Source organism: Clupea harengus, chromosome 1, assembly GCF_900700415.2.
Source record: "Clupea harengus chromosome 1, Ch_v2.0.2, whole genome shotgun sequence".
In the NCBI taxonomy this organism is placed as follows: domain Eukaryota; kingdom Metazoa; phylum Chordata; class Actinopteri; order Clupeiformes; family Clupeidae; genus Clupea; species Clupea harengus.
In genome coordinates this window covers 26141342-26154331 of record NC_045152.1, presented here as the reverse complement: position 1 = coordinate 26154331, position 12990 = coordinate 26141342, and the positions used below count along the sequence as shown (strand labels likewise).

Genomic DNA, 12990 nt, shown 5'->3' with positions numbered 1-12990 from the left:
AGAATGTTACTGTCTCTCTCCCTCTGAACTGGGTCTCTTCGCCCTGTGCAGTCTGCAGACGTCTGTGAGCAGATCCTGAGGGTGGTGGCCCGCTCCAGTCGCCTGGAGGAGCTGGTGCTGGACAACGCGGGACTCAAAACGTCAGTTGGGGCACATACACATACATAAACTATGACTAAGATAAAAATGCAAGAGTTTTGTGATTAACATCTCTTCATCTGTCTTTCTATCTGTCTTTCTATCTGTCTATCTCCCTCTCTTTCCTTCTCTCTCTCTCTTTGTTTTTTTTCTCTCTTTCTTTTGTCTTTCTCTCTTCTCTTGCTGTCTTTCTGACCTGCAGGGACTTTGTACAGAAGCTGGCTAATGCGCTGGCCCATAATTCCAGCTCAGGGCTCCATACTCTAAACCTTGCCAACAACCCACTTGAGGACAGAGGTACGCTCACAGGTTTAATTGAGTTATCCATTTCAGGCTTTTTACATTTTTTATTCTGTCTAAATGCATAGAGTAGCACGCATCCCCACATTTCTGATTTAGGTCTTTGGTATGAATATTCAGTTATTCTGTAATATTCACAACATTCATTCATACTTAATTACTGCCTTGATTTGGATTTCTTATTGATCAGAAATGAACTGAATATATTATGTAGTGTTTGCCTTCTCACCCATCCATAAAGCATTAGAATATTTCACAATATTTCATCAGGTTGACTGGGATTTGTACAACCACAATTCTCTAGAGATGCTGGTTTGTACCCGAAAGCCCCCCAACATTTTGTGAAGTTTAAATCTTTCATGTGACATTAACAGAGTATGTGCGTCCACCCCATGACTGCAGACCAGTAGATTTGTCCTCATGTAACATTTAGCGGCAGAATGTCCAGGGCCTAGTCACTCCTGACAACAAAGGAATTCACTCTCTGTTTGCCTGCCAGAGCCCCTTTGAGTCTGAGCTCCGATTGAAAACCACGTCTGCAGAATGAAGGGTGGAGGAATGAAGAGAGGGAAGAGAAGAGTGAATGTATTTAAAGAGGAGGCAGACAGGAGGCAGACAGGCAGCCATGGGAGATAGTGGGGCAGACAGAACTGCCTGTTTTGGAGGGGGAAAGCCAAGAGAGAATAGGTTGTGTAGTCAGAGGTAAATCTCTTCATGTGGAAGAACTGAACTCCCAATTCTACCCTTTTTTTATTACCTAGTAGTCATTTAAACCCACCCTTTTTATAAATATATATATTTTTTATTAGTGAAGGTTCTCACAATTGACAACCAATGTTTTCTGATGATTTCTGCCAGGAAATATTTACATGAGATACTTCCTTTTCTCTCCACTGCCAGGAATCGCCTCTTTGGGTGCCCAGTTTGCCAAACTCCGCAAGGGCCTCACACATCTCAATTTCTCCAAAACCTCACTGTCGCCCAAAGGTAAAGTGATATGGCTAATATCAGGTGTCCGTTTCAAAACCGGTAAAAATACCTTTTAGATTGCAAAATCCTTCTCTGCTGTGTCGTCTCTGAAGCCACTTAGCGGTTGGGGGCTCCCATCTGTCTTTTCAAGGGAAATGCAAGAAATTAGCATTGAGCCTGCTCTGCTGCGTGGCTCAGTTCTTTGGCCTATGTTAAAGACTTGGTGTTAAATAAGCTGGGAGACGTTTCTCTCTCTCTCTCTCTTTCTCTCTCTCGCCCTCTCTCTTTCTGTCTCTCTCTCTCTCTCTCTGAGTTCACAGCCTCAGCTGAAGTCTGTGTGCGTCGTCTCTCCGTCTCTCCCTGGTTGCTAAGGGGGGTTAATGAGGTGCTAATGAATGAGCTCTCCTGACACGGCTGTGAGAGTCCTAATCCTAATGAGTGGAGATCTCCACTCCCAGACTCCACTGGAGATGACTGACAGGTGCACTGACATTTACGGGGGGAAAAGAACTTGACCGTAGAAAACCTAATAGAATCCGGAAACTAAAAGAATCTGACAGGCTGTGTGTGTGTGTGTGTGTGTGTGTGTGTTGAGCGTGCACATGTGAAATAGTTTTAATGTGTGTGTATGTAAGTCAGAATGTACAGGTACACCTAAATGACACATTACCAATGGGAAGAACAGACATATCAGTGTTGTCTTCATAAGCTGATCTAATAGCATGTAAATGCAGAACCGTTGTCTGGTTGTGTTGCTGAATGGATAGATACTTATTTGCAGCGATTCGAGTGCGGCGTCTGTATGATAATTACCTGGAGCTGTGTGCTGGTGATGTGGTATCAGCTGAATGAAATGAAGGCTGAGAGCCAGTCTGTGGTACACGCAGATGTGCTTAATGAGGGTGATGAGGGGAGAGTGGTGGGGGCAAGTGGCCCTCCCAGGGACTACAGCTTAACATAAAGACATTTGTGGCATTTCCACTTAGATTGACCTAGTTATATTTGTATTGCACATAACTTGCCAGGCTTACATGGCCTTATGCCCCAGCAGGAATGTGTGGGATATATAGACTTTGAAGGCCCTTAAATGAGCTGGACGACTGCTAAAGGACTGACTATCCTTTCCATTAGGCATACAGAATATACTTGTTTTTAGTATTTTTTTTTATGAACTAATACTGAGCAGGGGCAGTCGAGGGCAGGCTGTCTGTTTTTCTGCCTAGCAGGGAGTTTTTCTTTCATAGTCCGCTGCTGCTTTTTGAAGCCTTGTCTGTAAGAAGCTCTAGACAAATGCACTTGAATGAATTGAATTGAATGAGTCCAGAATTCAGTGTGCCTCACAGTAGTCCTTTCAGATGGAGGCTGGCCATCATCAGGCCAGTTTCTACTGATTCCCGGCTCTAATAGAGGAGAGGGAGTGAGCGGGGGTGGATTGGAGAGCTCCACGTTTTTCTGATCTCCGCATGTGGCTGAGAACAAGTCATCGCTATTCACAAATATCTCTGCCAGACCCTATTGTGATGAATCCGACCTATTTTCAATAAACCAGTTAAAGGCCTTGAAGCCCTTTTAAGGGAATGTTAAAGGCAGCTGGATGCCTCCTCAGCAACACTAATAACCACAGCTACAGGCTTTTCTGGGATTGAAATATTAATGGAATTCTCCTGTTAGTCTTTCTCCCTCCCTCTTGGGTTTCGTTCCTTCTTTCTTTCTTTCTTTCTATCTTCTCTATATATTTGTGTGTGTGTGTGTGTGTGTGTGTGTGTGTGTGTGTGTGTATATGTATATGTGTATATATATATATATGGTGCCTGTGTGATGGGTTATTTTATTGTGTATTGTTTAAAGCGTTTGTTGAGGTTGTTTTATATAAAAATACATGCTATACACTGTGCATTCCTGTCAATCATTTGCCGTTCTGCTGTTCACCTGATTTAGTTTGGTTCAATACTGTCCTGTTGGTGTCTTCGCCTTTTGTCATTTATCTGTCTTCGTATCCTTGTCTCCCAGGGGTGAATAGCCTTGCCCAGTCACTCAGTGCCAACCAGTCCATCCCCAGCACTCTCACCCACCTCGACCTCTCAGGGAATATACTGCGGGGAGACGACCTCACGGTAGGTACCCCCTCTCCAGATGCACTGTTTGTAGAATAAACGTACACATGCACAACCAGACACAAATATGTTCTTATTATGACCGCCAATGTGCGCAGGTAGCCACGACTGAAGTGAGGTAGGGTCAAAACACTTTTTCGGCAATCGCTTAAACTATTCTGCCAAAAAAATATCAAATTGATATGGCAAACTGGCCTCTAAGAGGCGCATTACCATAGCTCATTATGATTCATTTGTGGGGTGGTGTACTCCTGGTGAATAATGTTCAAACTAAAATCTAGCTCTTCAAAGGCCAATATCTTGTGATGTAAAGGTTCAAACTAAATTTGACACCCTGCATCATTACCACATTCTTTGGACACATGCCACATTTCGTGACATTTTGTCCATAGGGGGCGCTGCACATTTACTGACACATTTCAATATCTCAATTACCCATTGTGAAATTTTGTATGCTTATACTTGGCTACATTTGCTCATCTCCTAGAGTTCCATTTGAATTCAGCAGCCAATACATGTCTGTGTGAATGGCCAATCTTAATGAAGTTTTGTAGGTTCATTCATAATAGCATTTAGAAGCTATTTACCAAATTTCAAACAAATCAGCCATAAGATGTCGCTCCAACATGGTTTCCTCTGTTCCCCTCACGTGGTTTGGTCTAGCTTCAACATTAATTTTGTCTTTAAATTCTTATATAACTCTTATAATAATTTAACTCTTTCACCTGTTTAAGCGGCCAAATTATTCAACCTTTCGCTGCTTGGGACAGTTCGCACATGCTGCTTGGACCCCGATGATCGCTGCTTGTACTGCACCTATAAATGTTGATCCCGTACACGTACATGTAGCATTTACTCTACATTTAGGGCCCTAGTTTGGCGGGGAAAACAGCCTGTGGAAACGGCCTATTTACGGGCTATTTATTGGCGGGCAATAAATCACACTTTCCCCCGAGGCTTGGATTTTGGAAATAGGTGTGCAAACGTATTCTTCTTTGACAGGGAACATTTTGAATATGGAAATGACAAACCATCACTGCATCGGCACTGCAGTGAGTCGGATTTATCTATCTGACAAAAAATATCCTTTATTGGAAGAGTGAAAATATCCTTTATTGGAAGAGTGAAAATATCCTTTATTGGAAGAGTGAAAATATCCTTTATTGGAAGAGTGAAAATATCCTTTATTGGAAGAGTGGTGCATTATGCCTACATATATCTGTCCATATTAGCGAGGAAGCAGGAGAACCTGTGTTATGGGTTTATGCAATTCATCTTTGATATCCTTGAAGTTTACATATATCCTGGCATGCTTTTAAAAAACATAAAAAGAAGAAAATGTTTGTTTTAAAAGGTTAAACCCCTTGAAAGACTAGAGTTTCTGGGAAGAGGTAGTCAAGTTTGTCTAACTTGAATTAAATGCTCAGTAAGTGGTAAACGAAAGTCATGATGTAAATACACAATAATGACTTGTTATTTCTATTCACATATTGTAGTCTAATTACACTAAGGCAGACAAAGAAATGCTGCGTACCAGTGCATTTTCCATCTCTTTTCTTGTCTGCAACGGAATGCAAAAAGATATCACATTCAGGTTCGTTCAGGTATTCAAATTTATTTTCAAATTATTCTTATTTTTTCTCCATTCACGTAGGCTAACGGTCACTGCTGCTCTTGCATTTTATGCATCAGGTTTTTTCCTTGTGTCCGGGATAGCCCATATTATCAGTATATCTACACATACAGTCACCAGTAGGGATGGGTATCGTTTGGTTTTTATCCGATACCGGTACATAACCGATACTTTTAAAACGATACCGGTGCCTAAACGGTGCCGGAACCGATACTTTTATAAAAAATAAAAAAATGTTTACGATTGACGACATTTAAGAAAGGCTTTATTGCCAAATATATGAACTGTTTAAAGTAGATTATATATATAAATAAATACAAAACACCTTTTAACTTAAAACTTAAATAATATATGAACTGTTAACAAAAGTTTAGACTATACTTAAATAAATACAAATAAATACAAAACACACACACTACAGCTTCAATACTTCAGCAATTCTTTTGTTCAATTCAATTTTTTTTCTTCAAATTGAACAATATATTAACTGTTTAAAGTATATTATAAATATAAATACATACAAAACACTTGGCTTCAAACTTTTTAACTTCAAACTATGAACATTATATTAACTGTAAACAACAGTTTATAGTATACTTAAATAAATATAAATAAATACAAAAAACAGCTTCAAACTTCTTTTGCAAAAATATGAGCATATTTGCCTTTGGAGTCAAAAATGTATTATTTTATTTGCATTTATTTCATGAAATTTCACCATTTTATGATTTGTTTATACCTATCTTTTCTAGCTTGTTTATAGTTAATCTTGTTACTTGAACACACTGAGTACGAGAAAATGTGTACTACCCCTTTAAGAGACTACCGTAGGTTAAGTATAGCTGTCATCTCCGTTTATTTTTCAGTCTTCGGTTGCTGAACTGCCGTTGACTCTTTGCCTTCTCTCCACTCTTTTCACGCAATTGTTTTGTTGCATTTGCTGCACGTCGCGATGTTTGAATATTTTGGTGCGAAATACAGCCACACTTTTGACCGTTTACCTTTCGGTATTTTCTCTGTTAAAAGGTTGATGGCTAGTTCTGTTTGTGCTTGCTCTGTGAAATGCTGCATGCTCTTCACTGTCATAAGACTGTTGCTATGAAAACACCAATGAGCGTGAGCGACACAGGACAAAGTTTACATCGGGAGCTGGGGCAGTTTTACATGTGCCCCGCGGAATCGCCTAGCAACCGTTTTCAATTGGCTCAGGCACCGAAATGAAGCACCGAAATCTGCGTTGCATTTCGGTCCGGGTAGGTACCGGTTGTATTGGAACCGGTTCCATATTGGTACCGGTTCTCGGTACCCAACCCTAGTCACCAGTAGCCTCGTATTACGCAAATGAATACCTTATGTCCACTCTCTCCCATTGATCCAATGCTCAGCTAAAAGTAGGCATATATGAGATGAGCTATATTGATCTCAATAAAAAAAATAATGTTAACTTGTCATGGATTCTAAGTGAGCAAAGGATTTATTTTTGTATTTTTACAGGCTCAAAAATCACATGGCCTACCCTGATTATCAATATAACACAGTTCAAAGGGATGTTGTAGGGCATTTTAGAACAGGTCTGACAAGCCACAATTAACAAATGTAATTGTTTGTAACAGCAGAAGAAACACTACGGTTTATTCCTTGTAAAACTGTCCAGAACGCACAGTGATATTGCCATCATCTTACATTGTAATCTTGTGTGACGCTTTTAGTTTAAGGGATTGCTCAACAATGACTTTGGTTGGCTTCAAACAAACCTTTCACTAATTAACTTCGGCCTGGCTCTGCCCACTTAGTGCCTTTGATCACACCTTTACCGCACGCTTTACCACTTGTGCAACCGTGTGTGTGCGCTACCGCTTAGGGCCCCTAGTATTGTGTTCAAACACATTCTTACCCATCAACTAATTATCCTACATTTAATATAGACATACATTTTTTCCAAACTTTGTAAATAAATGCCAAGTACAGTTTTACAGTTATGTATACACGTACATTTTATAAAATCTAATATAGCCGATGTGTTTAAGGCTTGTATGCATGCAATGTGCTCTTTTCCTCTGGGAGGACTTCAGAAGTGAGGATCATGGCACATATATGCGGGCTGTAATGCTCATCCCATGCTAATGTCCACGTCAATAGCCCCACATTGATCTGCCTGCACACGGCCACATGCTGGCCTGCCTGTCCTGAGGGGCGCTGGTCTGCGTGTGGCCCGGCCGGCCGGGTGTAAATCAGCAGGGCCAGCCGCCGCTGGCCTCACTGTGAGGGGGCACACAGCCACCCATCACAAGACAGTCAATACCACCAGGAAGGCTTCTAAGGAAAAAGAAAGTGTGGTTGGTGTCGTCTGATGGATGGACAGTGGGGGCTTTCTTTTTTTATTTATTTGTTTTCATCCTGGAGACTGAGAGAGAGCAGCGGAAACATCTGTCTTTGTTCAGATAAAACATGGCCGTTACTCACAGATGACCTCAGCGCTCCTGCCAGCTGTAGATCTCGACCTCATGCGGATGGCCTGACAGCGAAACGTAGCACAAGCAGTTCCTGGGTTTTAATCTGCAGTGAATCATGTCTCCTGGAAAATTTCATTTTTCCCTCTGATGTTTGTCTGTCTCTCCCTCTCTCTCTCTCTCTCTCTTGTCTGTGAAGAATTTTTACAACTTCCTCGGCCAACCGAACAGCTTGACCACACTGGACCTTTCCAACACTGACTGCTCACTCGACCTGGTGAGTGCCGGTGTTTCCTAATCATGTAGATTGGTGTGATTTTAAAATGATGCAGTCATATGTTTTGAAGTATTGGATTAGATTGTGTTTCTTACTGCCTACTGAAAACATTTGAAAGGTTTAATGGGTCTACTGGCTGATGGCTTCCTAATGGCTTAGTCAACCAGCTCTTTCCTGTACTCCTAACCTTTTCATCCCTCATGAGTCAGTCTATGACCAAAGCTTGTAATGTTCTACAGACGTGTTGTTAATCTTAAATCCTGAATGTGTTGATATGAGTGACCAATGAGGGGGCGTGTGTTTCTCCTCCAGGTCTGCTCCGCTCTGCTCCGAGGCTCTGTACAGCACCTTGCTGTTCTCAACATGTCCAAGGGAATTTTCCCCCATAGGTGAGCAATGTGATATTTTGTACATGACAAAGAACACACCTACAAATACACCTTTGTTCATAAACTCTCACTTTCTCCCTCATATATGTACATATGGGAACACAGATGGACTCGTGCACGCTCTTGTGCACACTATTACAGATGGCCTTGTTAATCACAGTCCTTAAAATTGACAGACTGCTTGGCTTATTTGCCCATCTTATTTGCTGCATCATTCAGCTTTGGTTGTAGTGTGTTTTCTTTGCCTAAGTAAATCATTTTGCAACAGTCAACATTTAGGCTTTTGTTTGTTGATCTCACTTGTTCGTATAAGATCGATAATAAAACAAGACCCTCTTAGACCCAGGCCCTCCAAGTCCCCCTCTAAATCTAAACCCTAGCGAACTGGTTGAAAGCTGGATGGAAGGCTAAACAACAGAGACTTCTGTGCATGACTATATGTACGTAATGTATATATTATGCGAGACAGATGGCAGAGAAACGAGATAAATCCTCCTGCCGAATGTGGCCTAATTATTAGCTGACCTTTGACACGGTTGCCAAAGTGCTCAATAAATTGAATTGGTGTCAGATTCAGAGTGTAAGTGCAGACTGCTCTTCCCTTAATGAAAGCAAACACATGGAGAGGGTGCTGCCCTCATGTGATTAGGATTTCAATGAAATGGATAACTGGTCCCTCTGCAAGGCCTTTCATGCAGCAAGCAGTGGTGCACATGATGATCCTCGTGTCAGCAGTGGTTTCTGGGCTGGGGTTCGGGTCAAAGGGCAAATGGGCTCCCATGGTGGGATGAGAGGAGGAGGATGGCGGAAATTGTTGGACCTCCATGCATCTTAAAAAAAAAAAAAAAAAAACCTTTAGCAAACATCATGATATTTTTTCCCCTTCCTTTTTCAAAATTCAGTTGAGGCTACTATGTAAGCAATGAAAGGGATATGTTTACTTTTTGACCACAAATGTTCATGTCAAACCATGATGTGGAACTCTGCTGGTGTTTACAGGAAGGGAAAGGACATACCTCCTGCATTTAAGCACTTCTTCAGTAGTGCCCTGGTCCTGAGCAGCATCAACGTGTCTGGAACTAAACTACCACCTGAGGCCTTAAAGTGAGCTCAATGTCTTCTCCTTTACTCTCTGTTGCCTCTAGCAACCTATGTGAGAACCCAATTTGTTGTCTCTTGATTTCATTTTTAACTCTCACTTTTTTTGACACCGTCAAACAATAAACGTTTAAATAAAGTTATAAAAATGGTCTAGTGCTATATTTCTATGATTGCTGATTGCTTCTTTGTTGAACTATTGACTAAGTCTGATATTTGTGCTAAAGAATATGTAGCCCGCTAATACATCTGTGTCCAACTTTACATTCTTTCTAAAAACGTGTTTCTTTTTTTTACAGAGCTCTTCTCCTGGGACTAGCCAGTAATCCAAATATTAAGGAGGTTTCATTAGATCTTAGTTGCTGTGAGGTAAGACTGAATGCTGTGTATGTGGTCTTTTTAAGGTGATGTTAGTTGAATCACAAGAATTTACAATTACACTATCAGTTACATGGTTTGGGATTTCTTCCTCAAACACGAAGAGCACTTAATACTGATGAGTAATGAGGATCTCAACGTATTGAAAGGACAGTAAAAAGTGAAAAATAGCATAATGAATGAATCTGTGCCCATGGTTCAGCAATTACTCTTTGAACAGCAATGCTTCAGTAGACATCAGACAGAATGTGATATCGGTGGATTAAAGGCCTATTAGCATGCATATTCATTCTGCACTAGTGTGAGGTGTGTTCTGCTTAGAACCAGTCTGAACGTTAAAGACAAGAGCTTGAGTGCCTTATGGCAGTGCATTTCCATCATGCTAATCAGCACCGCCTGACTATCAGACAAACCCTCATAGAAGGTAATTGTCTATTTTGGCCCAGTGGCCCAGTCTCTCTCAACACATTACCTAGCCTCTAACACTTAGTTCATTTCTCTGAGAGGAAATCCCTACTGAGCTGTCAGTTCAACTGTCAGCCATTTGTGCTATCTGTTAGTCTGTGTTCATATTGTAATCCCTATCAGTCTATCAGTGTTATTTGTGCCCATTAGCTGGCTTTGAGTCAAACTCATATAATTAACAAATGACCAAATCTCTTGTCTGCACAGATTGAAAGAGGCTTCAAATGCATTGTTTTCGTAATCTCTATCTCCATCACATGTAGAGAGAGGATTTGAAGTAATGTGGAATCAAAACATTTGAGAACTTTAGCCACACCATGATATGAAACATGAGAGCAGTCTGGGTCATGATTCCCTCCAGCCACACTCACTTATCAGAAATGCAGTACGGTTAAATAAGTACGAGTGTACATTTCCAAACAGGCGGAGGGGAGTGGTGTTGTGGTCGGTGCTGGCAATCCTCACCACCCACTGCCCTAGTCGGACTCCCTCGCAAAAATATTCAACGTTCCTCTGAGACATTTCTGCATAATGTAGCAAATGGCACAGCCAGAGGAGGAAGATTCAATTTATATTCTCTCACTCTCTCTCTCTCTCACTCTCTCTCTCTCTCACTCTCTCTCTCTCTCTTTCTTTCTCTCTCTCTTTCTCTCTCTCTCTCTTTCTCTCTCTTTCTCCGTCTCTCTCTCTCACTCTCTCTCTCTCTTTCTCTCTCTCTCTCTTTCTCTCTCTCTCTCTCACTCTTTCTCTGTCACTCTTTCGCTCTCGTTCTCTTTTCTGACACACATACACACACACACACACACACACACACACGCGCGCGCGCTTAGTTCTCCTCTTTTTTCACGAACATTCACCAGCACACACACACACATATATGCACACACACACACAACACCCACATTCGATCCAGCTTTTCATTGGCCCAGTAATGCTTTCATTCGAATTTGCTGAAAATTTGATTAGACATTTAAATATGCTTAAAACTCCATTAGAAACCCCAGCCAAATGTTTCTCAGTAAAGCTCAATCATTGCAATCAGTGGCCATTTTTGGCCAAAGCAAAGCAGTTGGATGAAGCTTGATGTTTGATTGTCTAATTTATGACTGTGCTGCATTGTTTGTGCCTGTGTCTGTCAGTGTGAGTGGGTACATGTCACATGCACATACGCATGCATGACAGTATTCTTTCTTACGTGTAAGTGTTCTGATTTGTTTATGTTTTCATGTGTGTGTGTGTCTGTGTGTGTATAACTGCTTGCAGTGCTGATCTGTCTCCCCCCTCTTTCCCCTTATGCGTTCCTAAGCTTGGCCACTGTGTAAGTAAATCAGCTCTCTAAACTGCAGGCTGCTCTGCTTCCCCTCTGTGTCCTTAGCTGTTTCTTCACCACATAATTCAATACCTCATTCAACTGCTATTTCATCTCTTCCCAATTTGACCCTGCTCAATTCTTCTTTTGGACTCGAATAGCTCAGATGAAATAATTCTACTTGTTCAATTATCAAATTACAACGACTAGTTTAGTCCTTTGGACACAAATTCCTGAATGATTAACATTCTTCTTGTGTACTTATTAAATTACGTTTCGCGCAACATGTTACCAGGCTAATTTGGGGTTTTTAAACACGTTTAAAGGTTTGCACCAATGCACTCCTGGCCAAGAGGAGGATAGGCTCTATGGCTCAGATCAAATGCACTTTGCCGGTTATACGTTGTCCACAAAATTTCACAGGACATATTGCACTCCACTCCTGTGTGTAATGGCAACATGTATTTATTTTAGTGAGTTTGTCTGTGGAACTACTTCTGTGTGCACAAGACTTGTGACATTCTTCAGTCTTCTCCTGTCGCTCGAGTTCTACGGTGATGTGTGCTCATGTGCTCATGTGGTTTCCCCCTCTGCACAGCTGAGGTCAGGAGGCTGTCAGATCCTGGAGGGCTGCATCGCTGAAATCCCCAACATCTCCAGCCTGGATATCTCAGATAATGGTGAGGTGGGCCAATCACAGGTAGTCCCTGTCTGATTGATGTATCCTTCAACCAATTAAAATGGTCAATAAATGATCCATATTCTCTCTTAAAATCTACTAGGACTCGACTCGGATATGGCCACCTTGTTAGTGTGGCTGGCCAAGAACCGATCAATTCGTCATCTCTCTCTGGGAAAAAACTTCAACAACATCAAATCAAAGTGAGTGCTAAGGATGTAGGCAAGTGCATGACCTTTTAAATAGACCTTAGTAAGAGGCATTATTTTATTAGTGTGAGTGTTATCTTGTCAAGCAGTTAGATGTCAAGAATATTTTTACTGAAGGACCTAATTTACAGTTTGATATCTATTGTCAGTACTCTAAGCTTGGTAACTATGAGAGAAAATACTCAAACCATATCAAAGACCCTTCGGCCTGAGTCTGTGTTCTCACCTGTGTCCAGAAACCTGGCGGCTGTCCTGGACAACCTAGTGCACATGATCCAGGAGGAGGAATTGGTGAGCCATGTCTCTCGCATGCTATCTGCTTTGGCCATTTTCATGTGACCAACTTACAAACAAATAGACATGTCATGTTTATTCCTACTGCCTTAAGGCAGTGAAACAGTGACTGGTTACCTTGGGGTTGTCTTGGTTTGAAAGAAAGTCAAGGGGATACATTATACTGTAAATGCTGATTTGAACACTGACTTTTTGTTCTGGATTTGATGTGATTGAGGCCATATGCAATACAACTGTATTGATTACAGTTTTTGACATTGCACCTGAACATTTCATTTGATTTGGATA

The 12990-nt window shown here is 41.3% G+C and overlaps 1 protein-coding gene across 5 annotated transcripts in view; it reads left to right on the top strand.

Annotated features, from left to right (window-relative positions):
• LOC105899267 (F-actin-uncapping protein LRRC16A) overlaps positions 1–12990 on the top strand; it is a 64749-nt gene that overhangs the window by 28939 nt on the left and 22820 nt on the right. For 3 of the 5 annotated variants that reach the window (XM_031573600.2, XM_031573606.2, XM_031573623.2), the window contains 12 exons: positions 52–140; positions 341–435; positions 1339–1425; positions 3418–3521; positions 7804–7881; positions 8194–8270; positions 9270–9374; positions 9668–9737; positions 11518–11529; positions 12119–12200; positions 12303–12402; positions 12645–12699. In XM_031573600.2, coding sequence (XP_031429460.1) covers positions 52–140; positions 341–435; positions 1339–1425; positions 3418–3521; positions 7804–7881; positions 8194–8270; positions 9270–9374; positions 9668–9737; positions 11518–11529; positions 12119–12200; positions 12303–12402; positions 12645–12699 — 954 coding nt within the window. The remainder of the gene's footprint in view (positions 1–51; positions 141–340; positions 436–1338; positions 1426–3417; positions 3522–7803; positions 7882–8193; positions 8271–9269; positions 9375–9667; positions 9738–11517; positions 11530–12118; positions 12201–12302; positions 12403–12644; positions 12700–12990) is intronic. The other 2 variants (XM_031573614.2, XM_031573629.2) reach the window with 1 other exon arrangement.